The sequence below is a fragment of the Coturnix japonica genome, chromosome 5, assembly GCF_001577835.2.
Source record: "Coturnix japonica isolate 7356 chromosome 5, Coturnix japonica 2.1, whole genome shotgun sequence".
Lineage (NCBI taxonomy): Eukaryota > Metazoa > Chordata > Aves > Galliformes > Phasianidae > Coturnix > Coturnix japonica.
The window spans coordinates 6,143,133-6,164,454 of NC_029520.1; the positions used below are offsets into that span (position 1 = coordinate 6,143,133).

At 37.4% G+C, this 21,322-nt stretch overlaps 1 protein-coding gene across 1 annotated transcript; it reads right to left on the reverse strand.

The window, feature by feature from the left end:
• Positions 1–1,334: 1,334 nt before the first annotated feature.
• Positions 1,335–17,906, reverse strand: CAT (catalase). The gene is made up of 13 exons (XM_015863594.1): positions 17,635–17,906; positions 13,912–14,083; positions 12,663–12,773; positions 11,713–11,843; positions 10,970–11,074; positions 9,670–9,795; positions 8,526–8,717; positions 7,820–7,972; positions 6,900–7,038; positions 5,367–5,497; positions 4,648–4,755; positions 3,962–4,048; positions 1,335–3,526 (listed from the first exon to the last, which is right to left on the reverse strand). The coding sequence occupies exons 1-13, from the start codon at positions 17,698–17,700 to the stop codon at positions 3,461–3,463; spliced, it is 1,587 nt and encodes a 528-aa protein (XP_015719080.1). The 5' UTR covers positions 17,701–17,906; the 3' UTR covers positions 1,335–3,460.
• Positions 17,907–21,322: the final 3,416 nt, after the last annotated feature.

Below are 21,322 nucleotides of genomic sequence, written 5' to 3' on the forward strand. Positions count from 1 at the left end.
TTGTTTGCTCAGTGCTGCCTACCTCCTAATATCCCACTCTAGAGCCTTTAAAACAGAGAGAAGGAAAAAAAAAAAAAAAAGAAGAAATAAAAAAAAATGCAGGTTTTACTTTATAACACCCATCTTTGTTAACTTTGTAGAACCAAAGGTGGTCAATCTTAAGCACAGCTGCTCTGAGTTAAAGCATAGCTGCAACTGTTAACTAACTATCCCATTTTACTAGATGTTTCCTTGGTCCTCCTCACGACCCAGAGCTTAGCTTTACTCTGACTAGACGCTGTTCAAAGTTTTAGCCTAACCTCTACTCTGAAATAGTACAAACTGCAGCACAATTTATTAACTACAATCATTTGTTCAGACTGCCTTTATCTGTCCATGCCACTGAGGTTAAGGAACAGCTGTTTGTGTTAAACATTTTATTAAAACCACCATGAGTGCTGTGTCATAATGCCCTTTCTAACTCACGATCAATAGATGTGTTTAGCCACTATTTTGCTAAGGTTATCTTACAGCATGTATGAGGCACGCAGTTCACAGAATCACAGGGATTGGAAGAGACCTCAAGAGTTTCAGTTTATCCATGAGTTCCTTGCTCACCCAGCAGGCCTCTTGCCACCTTTCCCCGATTTCTTACTCTTAGGGATGCACTGATCCTGAATATGGAATAAGTGCTATTTAAGTGCCAACCAGTCCTCCCAGGCCCCACTTACCTTCTAACACTCTAGTCCATGGGATACCTCCAGGTGCGTCTTCGAAAAAGTCAGAGCTGGCTCTCCTGAAGTCCAGGGCAGCAATTCTATTCACTGCTTTGTTTCTTCCACACAAAATCTGGAACTCCACCATCTTGCAGTCTCTGCATCCCATGCTCCCCCCCAACCACCACTACTGTGACCAGCTTTTCCTGATTAGTAATAACAAGGTAGCACACCCCTCCTTATCAGCCCCTCTCACCACCTGTCTCAGAAAGTTATCATCAACACACTGCAGGAACCACCTGGACCTTGCGTGGCTGGCCATACTGCAACAAATATCAGGCATGGTGAAGCTACTTCCAAATGCTTGTAAAAAGCCTCATCCACTTGCTCCCCCTGATCAGGCAGCCTATACTACACACCCACAACATTATCACCTATGTTAGCTTGCCTCTCAATTCTTACCTGTAAGTTCTCCACTTGTTCACCATTCCCCTGCAAGTGGTGCTTAATACGCTGTAGTTGAGGTCTCACATAAAGAGTAACTCCACCACCTTGCCAGCCTGCCTTTTCAAATTAACAAATTCATACTTACATTTAAAATAAACTGATTGAATAGATGCTCACAAAAGAGGCAACATGTAGCTAAGAAGTTTTTAATTGTTTTATTTCAGAAATAAAAAGCAACATAATCTGTTTACCAGAGATCACAAAAATTACAGACTAAGTCTTGCTCACTCTTTCCCAAAACTCATTCAGATTCTCTGTGCCAGCAAGAAAAACTCCTGCCCATTTATGCAGCTCTTTCATTTCCCACCAGCCTGACCACAGAACTGCCCAGACAAACCCCAGGGTAAAACAGACCATCGTTCAGTATCATTTTACTTTATCACACAGATCTTTTTTCACAACAGGTTAGCATGTAAATGAATTGGAGTAGCTTTATACAATGTTTTTAGTTAACTTTATCAATTTTTTTTTTTTAATCTGTCTGTATCATTTCACATAAAGCCAATTCATGCTTGAAATCTAAATCCAGAAGTACACCTACTCTAAATACAATTCAAAGCAGATCTGCAAATGCACCAACTGTTGAAACTTGTATAATATTTGCTTAAAAGGTAGTATCTCAGCTCTGAAATCATTTATCATCATTCATGCTTCCTCCAATCCAAATGCTAGTGAAGCAATACTGGCAGGCAAACAAGGCAAGGATATATTTCAAATTGAGGGCAATGTTGCATAACTAAGATCTGGACTGATTACATATATGCATCGATCTTACTCTCTGGTAAGGGAAGAGGGAGAAGTAACAGGCAGAATTATTAATACTTGCTGGAAAGATAGATGCATGGCAAATTGCTTAATGTGTGCAGTTAGAAAACCATTTTTACTCTATTAGGAGTAGCTTAGATGTGTAATAAGTATGACAAACTTTTATTCTAAATTTCAGCCATCTGTTTGAACACTAGTTACCCCATAACTGGGTGATACTTTCACGTTAATTAAGAAAAAACACTTGCTGAGATTTTGGCCTCTAGAAAAAAAATAGCTTAAGCCATGGCTTTGTTGTATGAACACACTGTGTATAGCTAAAATACAAACACTTATGTCTCAGTTCATAAAGTACTATTAAAGGTCATACTCCAAAACCGCAGATAAAATGTCAATATGCTAAAGAAACTCCTTTGAACTATAAGAATAAAGAATACATCTTAATCCAAATGGTTTCAATTTCTTTTTGTACTAATTAACTAAATTGCAAACAGTGCACAACATACCAGCATGCCTAAAATCAGGCGTTATCCCTTTTATTCCAGTAAAGATACATGCATATTCATACAAACATACCGTTTTCAATTAGACTTTAATTCTGAAAACCAGCTCTGGCTTAAGCAACAAACAACAACATCAGATTACAGCAGTGAAATAACTTCAGGAGCTATTGGAAATAGTTTAAAGCACCTAAGCTTATAAGTAAATGTATTCAGAGGTTAATATTCCACACATTTGGAAAAATCAATGTTTTTCAATTTAAATTCTTGTAAATAAGAAAAAACATTTTTCACCCCTTACAGAAGTAACTGCCCTCACTGTCTCCCTGAGATCAGTTATCTCTGACACCGCTTTAATAAGTAGAGATTTGTTACCTTCAATAAGCGTTTGGAATGAAAATTACATATACGAGATAAGCTTCCTATTCAGACTCATTTTTGACAACAGGAATTAAGAAATAACCAGTATTTTACCAGAACTAGTGCATAGGTATTGTTTTAATTCAGGAAGACAAAAATGAAATTGAAAAGGAAGAGCCTACAAATACACACAGGTAACTACTTCACTAAAAATACTAAGTAATCTCAGCTTTTTAACATGAACAAGTTTATCCATAAGGATAATCACAGTATCAGTATTTAAGTCCTATTGTGCAATTTAACCAGAGAAATTTTTAAATTTAAAAAAAGAAGAAAAAAAAAAAGGAATAGAACTTTAAATTATGTTTTCTCTTGGAAATGAAAACTTTGTAATTAGTTTCCTTGAAAACACCATGTTTTTAGCAAGCAGTAAAGCACTAGTGTTGAAAGGCACTAGGATTGTTAGCTTGTGTTACTTACTGTTTCCAGTACAGATACAGGCACTTGAAAGCTTAATAAATCAAGCCTGTAAAAAATTTGTGAGGAATTCTGCTACATTCAATAACATTTTCAACAGGATGTCCTGCAGTTGTATGGACGCAAAACTCATATGGTAATTCTCTGTAGCACACTTTACAAGTTGGATCTCTCTTTGGCAGACACACGAGAAGTGGCTTGTGCGTATGTCCTAATTACATCCTAGAAAGTAATACAAGAAAAATATTCAGAGCAAATTCCATTAAAGCAGTCACAGAAATTGCAGGGAAAAAAGAAGTACAATTGAGCAACAATATCTTATTCTGTGTAGTCAGACAAGTCCCATTAAAGTGTCTTTTATACCACTACAGAAAACAGAAAATAATTTGGTATGAAGAATCAACCTGAACACCTTGCAAAGCATTTACACTTATTTTTCAAGCCTTTGAAAAGTAACTAACTACACTGAATTTAATGTTGATTAAACAATAATTTTGTTGTAGAACGATGTTCCCTCATTTTGTAATTCCACAAGCACTGACTTCTCCCATTTAAAATCAAATGTGAGTTAAAATAGATTCTTCATTCTGGTAAACATATGAATAAAACTAAAATATTTGGTTCAACAAAATTCAGCAACACAAGTCATTAGCGCACCTTTTTCCCACTTTCAGCATTGTATTTGTCCAGCAGTGCCTGAATACGCGCACCATAGTCAGGATGAACATCAGTGAAGTTTTTCACCTAAACAAGAATGCAATAACTTTATTTCTCCATTTGAGACATTCTTTGACATTTCCCCTATTCTGTGCTCTATCATCTGAATACAGAAGGAAGAACAGAGGGATGGAAAAATATTTTCAAAACTAACAGTCATATTCTCGGCTACCAGAAAGGAGTAATGAACACAATGGATCATTGTTTCTATAATGATATATAAAAGGCCTGTCCTGAATTTAAATAAAACTCCACTAGGAAAAAGCTCTAGACCCACCCTGAAACTCACCATCTCTTCCTTAACTAGAGGAAAACGTTACATTGACAGTCATCTGATTTTTTAAGTGTCAAAGTAAACCAGACAACATCCCTGATGTTCAGCTTACTTCTAATTTTTCTCATTGGGAATAAGTCCTTCTAACACATTCTACATTATTTATACATATTCACACATTAAAATGTTCTGCTTGCAATTCCTGTATAAGAAAGAAAAGTCCACAAATTATCTAGAAGCAGTATTCCTTATCTTCATTTCCAGGCACACAGTGCTACTTTGGCAAAGTTGCTAGACTGCCTGGCAGAGTGTGGAAAAAAGATCGAAGACTGAAAGAAAACAGACTACTTACAGCTCTCTTCTGAATGAAAAGTTGAGCATCTTTAAGATGATCAGCGATGTTTTTACACAGCCTTTGGCGTTCATCCTCTTTCAACACTTTGAGATAGAAGTCTCGCACCTTAAAATTAGAAAAGAAATTATTTTGACATTTCCAAAAGCAAGTCATTCAACCAGCAGCAGCCTGATATTTAGCTATTATTTCTTTGATAATAAAGAATCCTACCTATAGTAGAGCAATATTTAAATTCACCTCCATATGCAACCAATTTTTGCTGCTCCCACTACTCCCCCCCCCCGCACCCGTCCTCCCCAAGAAAATCTGCTAACAACCCTTGCCATTCCTAGCTTAAAATCACTAATGCTTACCTAGTTAACAAAAACAAATATGTACTGTTGCACCCCAGATTAAGAAACTGGAGCTCATTACATTACGTGCACATTCTAGTTTTGGTATCTGCATAGACCAGTTGCAGGAAAAAACTACATATGAATGCTCAGAAAATGATGTCAGAGTTCTACGAGAACTCATTAGTGGTTCTGTCAGCAAGAACTCAGTTATTAATCATTATTAAGCTGTACAGACATCTTCCCAAATTTTATAAGCGCTTAATCTCAGGTTAGCCAAAATGCATCAAAGGTATTCATGTTTGATTGATCCTTATTAATATCATTCATACAGCCTATATGCTCATCTTCTGCAATAAGCAGAAGTCCCTTTATGCATCATACCTGAGACACATTATCTTCATCTGCGCTACTAAAACGCTGCACATCTCCTGAAACACACATGCGGCTCTCCTTCAAAGCAGGCTGATCTTCTGGACCAGTAAAGCTATTTGGATAATAGTTTGGGGCACCACCTGAAGAGAGAACACAAAAAATAGCAAGAAAAATAAAATAAATAATCTAAAAACCAATTACCCAATTTTGATTCACCTTCTTGAAAACAGTTACCCACATACAGTTATCGACAGCAGCATTCTTCCAGCCAACATTTAAAAAACATTTAGTACAAGAAGAATTTACATGGATCTCAGGATTAAAAAACAAACTGCTTTGTTTCAAAAATTGGGAAGCCCAGCCACTTCCTCTACACCATTGCTCAGAATTTTAATAAAGTCATGGGAATCATTCAAGATTTTAGTCCAAAGGCAATGAAAACATACTTCTGCCGGCTTACTTGAAATCTTGTTGAATTTGACCCTTACACAGTTTATTTTAAACACAATGAACTTGCAAAGCTTCTTAGAAGCAGGAGCTGCTTTCAAGTTCCTGTTTTCCAACACTTTCACTTCCTCCTTCATGAAGTTTTATTCATAGCCCAGAGGAATACGTGGTTTTGGCATGAATCGGAGCTCAAGTACATACTTGCTTATTTTTAGATACAAGTCAGTCAACAGTGGGCAAACACTAACACAATGTATCACACAGTAGAGGTGAATCTTTAATTCTAGCCTTGGGATTTACATTCCTCCCTTTCAGTTTCTTGGAAACCAGAGGGGGAAAAAAAAAGCAGATATGGAGTTCTTAAAAGATTTAGGCTTTAATTTTTAGAGCAGATTTTTGCCTACAAGTACAAACAAAGAAACAGTAATTAACTTGTGAAACCATTTCTCAGGCATATTGAATATTAAATAATTAGTATTTTAGAACTTCTCAATTCAAACTGTTTCAATAAGCTTGTCCCTAGAAGCCTGTAAATGAACAAATTAGGGACATTAATGAATTCACATGACTGGCCACATTCTCCTGCAAACCCCCTTTCTGTAGATGACCTGTCTGTAAGCTCTTCAATCAAGTGAAGCTTAACATGTGTTTTCAAGCTTCTAAATAAAACTATTCTTACATGACTTCAAATACACTTCCCACACAAATGTTGAAATGAGGTCCAGTTTTCTGGATTAATGAAAGAGATATAGAGCCATTATATGTATGCATATACAGCTTGTATGCATGCATACAATGTACAATGTGCGGGCACTCAAATTGCAAATGAATATTTTTCACAAGTGACAAATACACACAAAATCTGAAAACCTAAATTGGAACAATCAGCTTCTTGATACAAGCCAGAAGTTGTAGTAACCAACATATATGTACTTTTAAATTAGTAAAAAAGACATATGTTAACATAGTAATGTTTCTCACTGTGAAACAAGGAAGTAAAATAAAAACTGTTTAGAAAATATCTTTAATCTCCTGTGAAAATAAAAAGCTGCAGTACCTTCAAAAATAGCATATTTTAAGGATTTCTATTAGTACCTTGGTTGTCAGACACACACATGGGCCCGTCCCTCTGGTAATTGGCCACGCGAGCCCTGTAGGGGCAGTTCACAGGAATTTGCAGATAGTTTGGTCCCAGACGATGTCTGTGAGTGTCAGGATATGCAAAAAGACGACCCTAAAACACGCATTACAAACACTAAGAAAAGCTCTTTCAGCAAGTAGCAGGTACCCATTATATCCCAATTAAAACCATTATACACTAAATAGTAAAAGGCAGAAGATGGTTTCCTACGCATATTTATATATCCCTGACATCACTTAAAGCACATTCAAAGTGAAACAGACAGAAACTGACTTCACAAAATTACCTGTGGAAAAACAGCACGCAGAGTTGTGTTTACACAACTTGGTATTTGTTACCAATTACCAACAAGATTTGTTTCAGAACACTAACACTATCCTGACACAGGAGTTTTTCAATTTTAGACATGTAACACCACAACAGTGCTAAACATTAAAGAACAATATCAGTATTTTCTCACTTGTAAGCAATTTTTATATTTAAGTTTAGATTTAAATTTAAGATTAGTTCTCTCTGTATTTCAGAGCATTTGAAGTCCACTTCTCACACTCAAGAGTTCCTAATTCCAAACTATTCTATAAAAGTTTAAGTAAGCAAGTATTGCCGCTAAGGCCTTACACAGTTCTTCATGTCAGACCAATAGATTTCATAGCAAGAAGTTACTGCAAATTCCCTCTAAATTTTGGATTTTCCATTCTTTCAGTTGTTTCCATTCTGGTAATATTTAAACACTGGATAAGCATATCAACAAATTGTTATTATTTAAAGACAAAAAAACAATTGCTTTCTATCCGTCAAGTTATTTTACTGCTGTTACATAAAGTGATTGCAATGCTTTCATAAACAGAATGAGAGATTTCACCCAAGGAATTACCTGCAGCATCTTATCAGGGCTAGGTTCAATACCAGGTGGCATGTTACTAGGATCATATGCCATCTGTTCCACCTCCGTAAAGTAATTGACAGGATTCCTGTTCAAGACAATCTTGCCCACCGGAATGAGAGGGTAGTCACTATGTGGCCAAATCTATAAGAGAAAATGCATGCATTAAAATAAATGTAATCAGTATTATGCAGCTTAAGTAACAAAACAGGCAAGTGCTGCTTAATAAAGTCTCAACTGAGAGAAAATACATTATTGAATTATTTCTTACTTCACTAACAGACATTTTGAGGAATTTGTCCTTTGAAATTCATATGGAGCATTTGTGCAAAATTATTGCTTCATGGCATAATCCCAGCACATGATTGCTTAAATGAAATACCCACAGGCACTTGAAGAGATGCCTAGGAATGCAGCATTGTATGTGGAACTGGTAGCATGATGGTTTTCTGCTACTAAGAAAAAGCAACTGGATAAACTAGCCTTACTTTCGTCATGCTGCAGTTTCAAGGTCAGAAGTATTTAGACATTTGGGGAGGGCAATATTTGAGGGGAAAAAAAAAAAAAAAGTAAATTTGTATTACTACCTTCCTAAGTGCCATTCTTTGCAACAGCATCTGGAAGTCTGACATAAAACAAGACCAACATCAAGACCACACAATGTAACTGTTTCAGCAAGGAAGAACAACAGAGATACCTTAGTCAAATCAAAAGGATTAAATGGGAACCTCTCTGCTTCTTCAAAAGTCATAACTTGAATGTAGAAAGACCAAGAAGGATAGTTTCCATTGGCTATGGCGTTGTAAAGATCACGAATTCCATAATCAGGATCAGTAGCAGCCAGCCTCCCTGCTTCTTCAACAGAAAGATTTTTGATGCCCTGATCAGTCTAAAAGGAACAAAAGCAGTAGAACCAGGTATGACATGCAAAAATTAAAGGAAATAAACAATAATAACAACAATGTGTTTTAACAAGACTCAAGAACTAAAAGCATGACTGTCCCAGTCTACAGTAATACCAGTCTGGGTAGCAATACAGCTGGCTACCAGGTAAAAGTGAGTTCTCTTATAAAACAGAAATAAATGTAATGCTATGCTACATACAAACAAACATGAAAATATGATCTCTACAGATCATAAGGTGAAGATATTTCTCCTTTCCCCCCATAGGATGGGGTGCTCCTCTACTGTCCCACCATATCATCTCTTCCCACAGATCACATGCCAAAATAAACTGACGGAAAGTTAGCAAATACTGAAAGTCTGAGATTCATATAGAATCTGTCTTTTTAAATATTCTTCTGAAATTTCTTTCTTCTGAAATTTCTCTGACATCCTCAACAGGAACTATAGTGCCATTTTAATAATCATCTGACAACTCAAGGACTAAAAGCTGCTATGCAGTTCCTCTTAGTTTAGAATAATGGTTTCTCAAGCCTTGCTTCAGGGGTAAGCAGCCAGGCTCCACTAACTGAAGTTTAACAAGTTAGGCAGCTCCACTGTCTTTAAAACAGGGAAGTTGTTTGCAAGTGGGATGTGCTACTGAGTTACTTCCCAACAAAGTAGGAAAGTTCTACAAGTTTCAGCCACAGATCTCAGAAAGAGGATTATACTCTTTGTCCTTGCATACGTCAGTGTAGTAGTTCTACAGAACATCCTCTACATATATTAAATGCATGCAATCGATTTGAAATGACGCGCACACAATATATATTAAGTATATGCACTAAGTAACTATCTTCTGAATTAAAGTAGAAGTAAAATACAGAGCATTCAGACAATCTTCAAGTGGAATTTAGCATAAATTCTACTTCCAATAGTTAAGTGGAGAAAAAGCACACCTTAACGTGGAATTTGCAGTAAACAGCTCCCCCACTAGCATTAACAAGTTTGAAAGTATGAGATCCATATCCATTCATGTGACGATATCCATCAGGAATACCACGATCACTGTATGTGAAAGACACCTAAAGAGAAGAATCCAACAATATTAGCTCATTTAACAGCTCAATTAAACAACCACTTGAAAGTAGGTCACTTATTATATCACTGTAAACATTTAGTATTAAATATTGTATCAACATCCTAGAGAAATTTAAGTTTCTAATAAACTAAGACTTCTTAGATTTTGCACATGTGTAAGGGTGGCTAACATAAAGATGTTAACAAAGATGATGGTGTAGATATTCAAAATTTATTAGCAAAGGAAAACTCACTAATGTCAATGCCTTGACCAGAAAGCTGAGGCAGTCTCCACTGGGGAGCAATCTCCAAAAGATGCTGCCTCAGTGGTGGTCAGCCCTTAAATGAGGTCTTGGAGGAGGAGGAGTTGAGGTTCACCCCTTCCAGGAGCACAGCTAGATTACTCTCACCTGTGCTCCCACAGCTGACCCAACACTTGCCTCAGCTGATTAATCAGAGCTTCAGGCTGTGATTACCAGTTTCCAATACAGCATGCAACAAGGATTCAAAGAGTTACACCCACTTTAAATATTAAAGGAAAAACACATCAACCTAGTGATAATGCTGTGATTTTCTCTATAACACAGAGCAAAAAAGCATAGATATTTAAATAGAAATAAGATTTTCTATAAAATAAAGAACACCTGAAATTTTAAGTCCTAAATAACAAACCCCTAAGTGTCTTTAGGCAACAAACATAGCACCAGCATTACTCAGAATGCTGTTTTTCTTCAGGTTTACAATCAAACAATGCTTGTTGTATCTCTATTCCCAAGCAGTAGTAACTGGAAAACTACTATATGAAACCATCTAATTTTAAAAAACACAACTGTATTTCAATTTTCTCTAGCTTTTCATATAGCATTCTTTTTCATATGCTGATACTAATATACAGGCTCATTGTTAATCAGCTCTCCCATGGGCTTAGTATTAAGGAAACATACAAACTTTCTTTCCATCTCTATGTAAAATATGACCACAGAAATGAGAGAAATCTAGCTTTTTCATACTCTTTTAAAGAAAAAAGGCAAAACTAGAAGTGCTAAAAACCTTAATATCAAAGGTATTAAAGGCCTTTGAACTCTACTGTGCCTAAAATATTATGTAGGCTTCCAGAAAAAAAGTTTCAGTTAAAAACATGCTGCCGTAATATGAAATTAGAAGAGAAGAGAAACTTACTTGATGCAAAGACTCAGGGCGAAGACTCAAGAAGTCCCATACCATATCTGGATCCTTCAAATGAGTCTGAGGATTCCTCTTCTGACTATGGATGAAGGATGGAAACTAATTTGCCCAGGGAAGAAAGGGAAGAGAGGAAAAAACAAGTTTTATTTCATATCCCCAAATACATGGTATACATGTACAAAACAAGATTGGCAGCTTTAGTCAACATTTTTAGCTATGAAAGGAACAAAACACTGGAGAAATAGAAAGCTTTAAGAAAAATCTTCTATTGAATTTTACTTCCTGCAATCAGATTTGTTACTCTAATTTTACTGATTTGACTATGAAAGCAGAATATTTACCATTAGAATAAACAGAATGTTCAAAGACAGAAAATGCTTTCAACTTCTGTCCAATGAAAGGCAAACACTCTTAACTTTGCATATGAACACTAATGAAGCTGATCAAACTGGAAAGTTAAAACCACTATTTGTTTACTTGCGGGCTGTTATCCTGTAGGATGTGCACTAGCAATAACTAGGCATGATTGTTATTAAAGTAACAATATAAGTAATAAAGTATTAGCCTTTTTTTTTTTTAAGCATCACCTTACCAAGCCAAAACCATTTTGGAACACCTAATGGATAGAACTTAAAAGTATGTCAAAACAACTTTTGCTTCACAGTAAAGCAAGAACAAGGTATGAAAAAACTTTGGGTCTCTTCCACAAAATACCATCGTCTTCAGTGCTTACTCACCAACATTGCATCCCGAATAAAGAAGATAGGAGTATTATTTCCTACAAGGTCCCAGTTACCTTCTTCTGTATAGAATTTCATTGCAAAGCCTCGAGGGTCACGAACTGTATCAGCTGACCCAGACTCCCCAGCTTGAAGAAACACAAACATATGGAATTGTTATGATAAGTAACCAAAGAATAAAACTAAGATACTAAGAAAATGGTTTTTGTTGTTGCTTGGTTCTAACTAAAATCTATTGCATTCCAAGAATGTTTTGCATACTTGCAATAATACTTCAGGGAGCATCTGAAGCAACTGAATTAACTAAATGTACATTATTATATCAAATCCCATTTTGAAAGCTCTCACTTGGAGAACAGCAATCTAAGTAATGTACCCAATGAAAATGCAGCTTCTTACAGAAGACTTGTAATGCTTCATTAACCCCTTGCTTTATCCAAAGTAATCTTTTCAGCAGGTGAATTTATACCACAGAAACAGTATCTGCCACATGTCAGCAAGTGTTCTGGAGGCATTCAGCAACTATTAATGTTAGCCATCATTAGGAACTAGGAGATTTCAGGCTTTCAAATTTAAAGAGTAAAGCTGCTGTTTTAAAGTGTTGACCGTGATCCCTCCAGAAACAAAGCTTTCCATAAGAACCAGAAATAGTACAGACCACCCTTTCTTTCACTTTCCAGTGGAAAAAAGTATCCACAGTGGGCTGGTGCCTGGTGCTACAAGGCGTAGAACTAGTTTGCTACTGTTTAAGGTCTTAAAAATTAAATAAAATTCACAGAGGAGGGATTTGGTACCAAAACATCTAAAATATCTTAAGGACAACATAATTGCTCTGTAACTCCAACACTGATATCAGTGCTAACTATGGGATATATAGATATATATAGATTTTATATCATACATACACACACATATGAAAATAAAGATACGCAATTTTAAAGCCTTACCAACAGTGGAGAACCTTATAGCAATTGGGGTTTTTTTTCCAATGTGTTCAAACACTTTTGCCTTGCAGTACTTGGTAATATCATGAGTCACTTCAAAATAGCCAAAGGCACCTGAAGAAATATAGTTTCAAAACATCAGTTCTACATAATTTCCTTCCACTCATACCACATATTATTCAATTATGGTTAAACACACAACATAAAGTAAAAAACAAGCAAACAAATATGAAAATACAATGGCTTAAAATCTATGCACTAAACCACCAATTTGTTTGTACAGATTAAAATTTACAACACACAAAATGCAGTCTTTGCACTGTGCGCTTCCCCGCCCCCATCTTAACAGACTGCTAACAGTTCCTGGCAGCAGTACAGATCTCACTTCTACTCTACATAATAATAAGCTGTAACTCTTTGAGTGCTATTCTGCCAAGATTTTATACATTTACCTAAGAGGAAGATAAGTATTTGTTTGATCTTGGTAACTGTTTCAGAATCAATGATCTGTCTTTAAACAAGACAAAGCAACACAGTTCTCTCTACACTACCAACGATTACCTTTTCTACAGATTTCTATTACAAGATTCAGTCCCATATTTAATTGTTTTAGAGCAACGTTCAACAGAAACCAGTGGTGTCAGTTCTATGTGACTTTTTTCTAGTTCAAGTATTAAAGATCATCTATCTTTGGCAGACAGATACGTCAGGTATTAAAGAGTGAAGTTTTTAATCAAAAAAACGCAGAAACAAATACTAAAACACAGATGCTTAATATATCCTTGCAGAGAAGAGGGGTAGTTGGAAGCAACAGACAAATGAAGCAGAGAGTACAGTGAATAGTACAATATATAAAAGAAATCAAAGGGCTGTAATTATATTTTTATATTTTTAATAGTTTCAGTGCTTTAAATTTCAGCTTTGACCCTTGGCATAATGACTGGTATAAATTTAATCGTGCAGACTTACAGCACTTTATCTATTTATTATAATTTAATTACTACAGGTACTTTTTGTGGTTGGCTGTATTTGTGGTTTCTTGTTTGTTTTTAAATTTCACACACTTGATCCATTTACCTTGGATCAAAAATCTACACATAGTTTTTCTAAACCAGGCCTTACCTGCCGCTCTCACTGTTGTTAATTAAATGATAGATTATAATCCAATTCAGTCCAACTGTAATGATACACCAACTAAAAAGCTTCTTAAAACATGATCCCACAGGGAGAAAATTACACTTATAAAACATACCTGCTCCTTTTGCATGTACAACTCTTTCAGGAATCCTCTCTCTGTCAAAATGAGCCATTTCATCAGTGAAAACAACATCTTGAACAAGAAGAGGTCCTCGTGGCCCAACTGTCATAACATTAAGCTTATCTCCTATTGGATTGCCAGCAGCAGTGGTCAAGGCATCTGGCTTCTGAAAGGAAGAAAATCACTATCAACACTAGAAATTGAAAGTCCTCTATCTAAACCACATAACGTATGTATCTGTTTAACTACTGTGTCACAGGACACCCAAAAAAGCGTGTATCATGGTTTCAGCTAAGTTTTCTTCATAGGGGCTTATATGATGCCATGGATTTTCGAGGAAAGCACTGACAGCAGGTTGATGTTTCAGTTGTTGTACAGCAGTGCTTACTCAGAGCAAGTACTTCTTTTAAAAACAAACTTCTCCTGCTGCTCTGCCAGCAGACTGGGGTGCACAAGGACCAGGGAAGGGATCCAGACAGTACAGCTGATCCAGATTGACAAAGGAGACATCTCATACCACATAGCATCATGCTCTACAATACAAGCCACAGTAAAAGTGGAAATGAAGCTGTTTGTCCTCCCAGAGAACCATTACACGCAATGAGCTCTGCTTTCCTAAAGCAGCTGAACATCTGATAGCCAATGGGAAGTAGTAAGTGAATTCCTTGTTTAGCTTTGCTCACACACATGACTTTTGCCTTACCTAGCAAACCAACAACACACAATTTTGCTTTTCCAGTTTCCCATCCCATTCAGGGAGAGAAAGCAAGTGGCTCTGTGGTGCAGGGCTGCCCACTTGTGACATACCATAACTCCATCTTTTCAGCCACCCAAAGTGGGACATAAAGGCTTCAAGCTGATGACAGAATTGAAAGGAACAGCACTAGATCCAGATATATAGATGCTTCAGCTGTTTAGCTGCTAACAGGACTTACTTGACTTACTGCATGGTAGGAGTTTGGTGCTCGTTAGTGGTTGCTTTTGCTTCTGCCATTTGCTCTACTCCTTATCAGTTTATTTTACTGTGTTTGTGAACATTCTGATAACAGCTACAGCCTGGGCTGGACAGGCCAGGACACCAGAATGAACTCTACTCAGAGTGATTGTCAAGGAGGTGGTGGAATTGCCATCCCTGGTAGAGCTTAGGAGTTATCTGGATGAGGAGCTACAAGATATGGTTTAATGGCTTGCCATAGCAATAGTAACAGAAGGATGGTTGGACTAGATGATCTTATCTTGTAGGCCTTTTCCAGCCCTGTGATTCTATGACTTGACCCTGCAGATGAGCCCATGTGAGAGTACATACAGCCTGAAGCATCTGTGGCCATGGGGAAGTCTGCACCACAGCAGATACACCTTGCAGCATCTGTGGAAAAGACCTTGTGAAAGTACCTCAAAGCAACTGTACACAACACAGCAGGCATGTCAGAAGCAATCTCTGAAGGGACTGAGGCTCATTGAAAAGGCCACTGTGGATAAGTCAGTGCCACAGGATGCATGCTCCTGAAGAGGCTACACCCTGTTAATAAGCTCACAGCAGAACAGGCAGACCTCAAAGCACCTATGGTGCTGGATAAGTCTACAACATAGCAGACAGACATCTGAAGGGACTGTGGCTCACAGTAAGGTCAGGTGGAAGCACATACAGCTCCAAGGGACTAATAGACAGTAGGCAAGCCCAGGCTTGAGCAAAAGCAAGGAGAAAAGCTCATTACAAGTTAAATTGTATAGTCTGGTTTGAAAGGAATGAAGGTGGAAACTGTAACAGACACAGCTTTAAATTGTTGCAATCTATGGGTTGAGTTTTGTGTTACAGTTAAGTCCAACAGCAGGAATCACTCAAACCAAAGGAGTGCAGAGCTGTGCTTGCACAGAGCCATAGACTTTCTTCTTTTTCATGTTACCCTGACAGCAGGAGCTGGGAAGATACAGCTAGGACAGCTGACCCACACTGACCAGAAGGATGTCACACACGATCTGCTCACCAAAGGGAAGCAAAGGAATGAAGGCCTTGCTCTGCTTTGCTTGCACATACAGCTTCTGCTTTACCCAGTAATCTGTCTTCTTGCCAACCCATGAGTTCTTGCACTTTCACCTTTCCAGTTCTTTCCCCCATATCACCTGCAGAGTGAACAAGTGGTTGCATCTGCTGGAATTCTGCAGCACATTCAGTCTATACTTCCAGTTCCTTAAATACATTATAAATATATATAAGCTTTTTTCCTACTGGTGTGTATATCTGCACTACATATAAATACACCGCTCTAAAGATGCCAGTGCTATTTTACTGAGTACTGCACAAAACACAACAAGAAAAAGAACATTAAGCCAAAGGAATAGATGCTTTAATTAAAACATTATCTCTAGTTTGTCAAGGGAAAAAAATATTTCTACTGATTCTCATACCTATACCTTGCTCAGTTTTCAATCAAATAAAAGGTTTCACTGCTTGCTTTGAGAAGCCACCTGTTCAGACTGCATAGCCCTGCTTATCCTTTCCAAATTGTACGAAGCTCAGCTGTAGGACTGCAACCCATATACCTACAACTAGGAGTATAAACACTTTCAACTGGCAGGATATATATAGTCACCCTAGTTTCTGGATAATGGCATGCAGGGCATACAAAACAACTTCCATCTCTGTGAGGTGAGAGAAGAAAAACCACATTAGCTTTAAGAGAACTCTCATACTACTTCTGGAGTTGAGTTTGCCTGTGTTTTCAAACGGTTGGAAGCTGCATAAAGTCAAAGCCTTAAGAGATAAACACACAGATTTGAAGCACAGAAAGGAAAGAAACAAAGCCAGGAGGATTTTAGCCACAGCTGTTGTAAACACCATGCATCAAAGTGCGTTCTTCCAGGCATTACCGATACTTTGCACCTTATATATGTTACTTTAAAATTCTAATAAGTCACCCCTACCTTCTCTCCTGAGGTCTCATGACTCCTTATGAAACACAGACTCCGTGTTACCTCCCAATCTTCACATTAACTTTGGCCTATATTTAAATGCTGTTTCATTACAGAAAAGCTGGCACTAATACAAAAGGCATTAGCTGCACTACATGAAAATACTATAAAACATGGTGGAATATGATGAAGCAACAACCGATCGTGGGAATGTTGCCTACATAGAGTGCTGTTTAGAACAGAAAACAGTCAACAGATAACTATGAGCAGTGGGAACTATGGCAGCCACCCATGTTTAGTAAGGCAGCCGTTCTATTCAATCAGTAGGAGTGTTTAACACCATATACATATTTCTGTCAGCAGATACCAAGCAGCAAACTGGCACAGGGGTTCGCTGAAAGGGAACGGTAGCCAACTGGTGCATCATTTACAACCTCAGCCAAGCACTCTGGCACACACTCTGTCTTTGGAAGGCAGAGTCCTATATAGTTGTTTACGTGATTTCAACCCACCTTTCACCCCAAATCCACCCCCTAACCCTTCTTTCACCGAGTTCTCCGCTGTAATAACAGGACACTCGATCCCAGCCAGCCCTCCTCATAAGCAGAGTCCCCCAGCTCATTGCTGGGCATCGATCAGCCCCAGCCGTGCCCAGTGTCCGTGCCAGCAGCACCGGCGCCCGGCTGGCAGCCGCCCCTCCTGGCCGAGGGCACCTCGCCCTGACCGTGCCCGGCGCACAACGGCCGGTGGGGCCGGCTGGCAGCTCTCCGCAGCCCCACTCTCTCCCATCATAGACCCCAACGATACCTGCGAGCCTCGCTGGCTTTGCCACTGCTTCAGCTGATCCGATGCGACGTCCCGTCCGTCAGCCATTTTGTAAGCTTAGGAGACCCCCGAGCAGGAAGGGCGTTGCGGAGCTACAGAAGCACGATCAGAGCCGGCTGCTAAGAACAGACTCACAACCGCCAACCTCAACGAGCCAACCCAACCGAACTCCGCTGTGCCAACGAGTAGCGGGAGCGACCGCACCCACGGTACCTACCCCAACGCTGCGCCCACCCCCTCGCCTTCCCGACCAATAGCCCCGAATCCAGCGGGCAGAACAAGCTCTGAATGGCTGAAAGAAACGTCAGTCAGGAGAGACGGACCCCCCTCCCCAACCCCTCCCCCATGGGTGTCAGAAAGGACACCCATATTTCCAATATTTTTCAGCCATTTCCAAGAAGATACAGTGATCCTATCAGACACTCATTCAGACTTAAATACTAATCTCCTCAGAAAGCTTGTATGTTTTTAAGATAACTTCTGCATATAAAAACAAATAAAAAGTTCTTCTCGTGGATACTTAACATTAGGAGAGCATCTATGCGCTTGTTAAAGTCAAGCAACTTTAATATGATTTTGCTTAACCAGCAAAATGGGGGAAATGTAGATATTATGAAAAGCTTTTGTTTGCTTTTCCTTTAAAGTTTAACGTTTTCTGTAAACAAACGTGTGTATATAAGCTTGTTTGATACAAACCTGCTTCAAAATAAGAGTATCTTTAAAAGAAGTTCTCTCTCCAATAAACCTCCTTGTTATGGTTTTAATGCTAGAGAAAAACACATAGATCTATGTGCATACCTGTATGTGTACAAAAAGAACAAGAGGAGATGAATTATTGGCTTGTAAAATATGCTAAAATACAAGAAAAAGCATCTGGCACATATTTTCATAAATGTTTCTTCTTTAGTTTCATTAAAACTAAGGAAATGCATTTGATAAGAAAGGTAATATCCAAGACTAAGTTAAACTTAAAGCAAGTATTTTTATCTCAATGTTATGGAAATACAGACTGTTTTTTCAGTAAGGAAAGTGGTGAATACCAGTTTAAATTCCACAAGTATCTTGCTGTGGATACGTTAATTTATTTCCTCCCCCCTTCCATTATGATATATGATTCCCGAGGCATTTCATTTGCCTGGGAAAGCCTCCTGTTATATATGTATTATGTAAACAAACTTCAAACAATTCCAAATTAATCATCTTTGTTTACCTGGGGAGACCGGTTCTCTGTTGTTGTGTGTTTTTCTGAGACATAATCCAAACCACACTTCATTTTTAACTGAGATTTTCTGAAATTACCAGTCACAATAGTTTAACATTAGTAATTTTTTTCTATATATAAAGGGAATTTAAGCATGAATGAGCTAATCACATACTCAGTTTCTTCTCCCAACTCCTAATGATACTCAACATTCTTACTCAAACTTAACATCTTATAGGGAATCCAAATCATCATCTAGAGATGAGGCTTGGTTTTATTTTCCACCTGAACTTACTTTACGCATCTTTGTGTCTTGCAATTTCTCAATTTGCATAAGCAGTACTTCTGATCATCACTGTCAAGAAGCTGTTTCACATTTAGTGCTGAAAAGAAAGCTGCAGTGTAATTCTAGAGATAACTAAAATAAAGGCAGTCGTAGAATAAGAAACTCAGCTCTTTTAATATGTTGAGGCTCTCAAACACATATTTAGTTGGATATCTCAGTACTCTATTTTTATTCTTAGAAACGTAATAAAATCATTTTATTAAAATTATTTTATTTAGTATCAATAAAAATATTCCACATCATGTAAATCATATAAAAACAATTTTATTGTATTAACATGTTTTCTTGTCTTTGATTTTCAAGTTAAACATCAAAGAGTAAGCTTACAAATGTTTGCCTGCATTTATTCTCTGTATTGTTAGCAGGACTGTATGAAGCATTTATTTAATTATCAATGAAAAACGTATTTTGCAACTTGCTTTAGCCCTTTGATATTTCATTCTTAGTAAGAAGAGACTTAAAGCTGAACACAGTAATGATTTCTACTATTGTTAAAATCAGAAGCTCTTAATCTTTTAAATGGGTCACCCATCCAGAATGACTTGTGCTTTGAATTAGTCAAGTGCCTAATTGGTTTGCTGGATGTTTGCAGGTATTAATACAGATGCTTGGTGTAACAGAGACCTTGATACAATAGTAATTTTATATGATGGCTTAATTCTGTAGCAAGAACAGGATTTTTTGTACCAGGAATAACACTACACCTGTTAGCAAGTGAAAATAAAAGAGTAGGCCAAAATCAAAGAATGTCATCATTTAACATCACAAATATGTTGTTACATAAGCATAGTTATTTAACACGGAAAATGGTTATAATACTCTAAAAGCCATAGCTACCTACCTTTATTACATGACTCTGAGTACTGCTGTGCAAGACGTGAACCAAATGAAAGAAGCTGCATATATACCCAATAAAGCCAACATTACTTATTATTTGAACATTCTATCTAACTGGAAAGAAAAACCCACATTATTGGTATTCTGAGTGACTGATGTTTACATTGTAAGGTGAATAGCACCAGTAGTGATTACTGTAGGCAGGCATAGTCACAGTGTGTCAGTTTTCAGTTAATTTTCGTACTAAAACTATTTTAAAACTTATCATTTGGTCACATGGCCCTTGACAATGAATTCTGATTGTTTTTCTGTGGATAGTCATGAATATGACTGGAAGAAACAACACTGTGATCATCTGAAGTTTATGGGGGAAAAAAAGATAATAAACCAGCCAGTGGAATGCCAGCAAATGATTCAGATTTGCTGTAACAAATCAACACTGGAAAACAAGAGGGGGCTGAGAAGACAGTACAAAGAATTTATAAGGGATGAATAATTAAATGTGGCTGCCTTTAAAAACAGTAGGGAAGTAACTAGAAATTATATGATCTAGTCACCAAGTCAAAATTATGATACCATAGGGATCTATGTTAGAAATCTAAGTAGCATTTAGGTGCCTAAATAAAGCCTGGATTCATTTCTTTATTTCTTTAAGTAAGCTGTGAGTCTCTGTGAGCAGAGATACACCAAAAGATTTCCATTGCACATGACTAGCACAGTAGGGATATGAGATTTGTTTGCTAGAGTGTCACATAAACATTTCACATATATAATAATCTGATGTGCTGACTTGACGGTTCCATTTCTCATGGAATCACCCAGATGTAATTACTGCAGATTTCTAGTGCAGAGAATACCAGTCACGATTCCATTACAGATAATTCTAACATGAATATAATCCACTTGTACTGTTCTCTTTCAACTTTTTGTCCTAAAAACACAAATACACTCTAAGATATTTCATGGAAACTAGCTGGTCACTCTGATTCATTTTCACTGCCTTTAAAGTAGCTCATCAGTTGATGCTGAGCATAACTCATTTTTTTAAGGTAGTTTCAATGAATTGTGGAAGAAACTCGCTTTCTAAAATCTGCTTTATTGAAGAGAAAGAATGGTGGCTGTCTCTTTAGTCGCCCTATTTAAAAGAGCTAACAGCAATAGATGCAAGATTGTGAGGTTTACCCCCTTGAGATGGTTGCAAATAAGAACCAAGGGAATAATTAATCCTAGGGTACTAACACACTAATTAGTGTTCTTTGAAGAGATAGGAGTTCTAGGTTCTCAGT

What these genes read in the sequence shown, in the direction of transcription:
- CAT (XM_015863594.1), bottom strand. Translation starts at nt 17,700, where the DNA reads ATGGCTGACGGACGGGACGTCGCATCGGATCAGCTGAAGCAGTGGCAA. An exon ending in TGTACATGCAAAAGGAGCAG is followed by an intron (nt 12,774 to 13,911) that starts GTATGTTTTATA and finishes ATATTTCTTCAG; the next exon opens with GTGCCTTTGGCTATTTTGAA. An exon ending in TTATTCGGGATGCAATGTTG is followed by an intron (nt 11,075 to 11,712) that starts GTGAGTAAGCAC and finishes TGGGCAAATTAG; the next exon opens with TTTCCATCCTTCATCCATAG.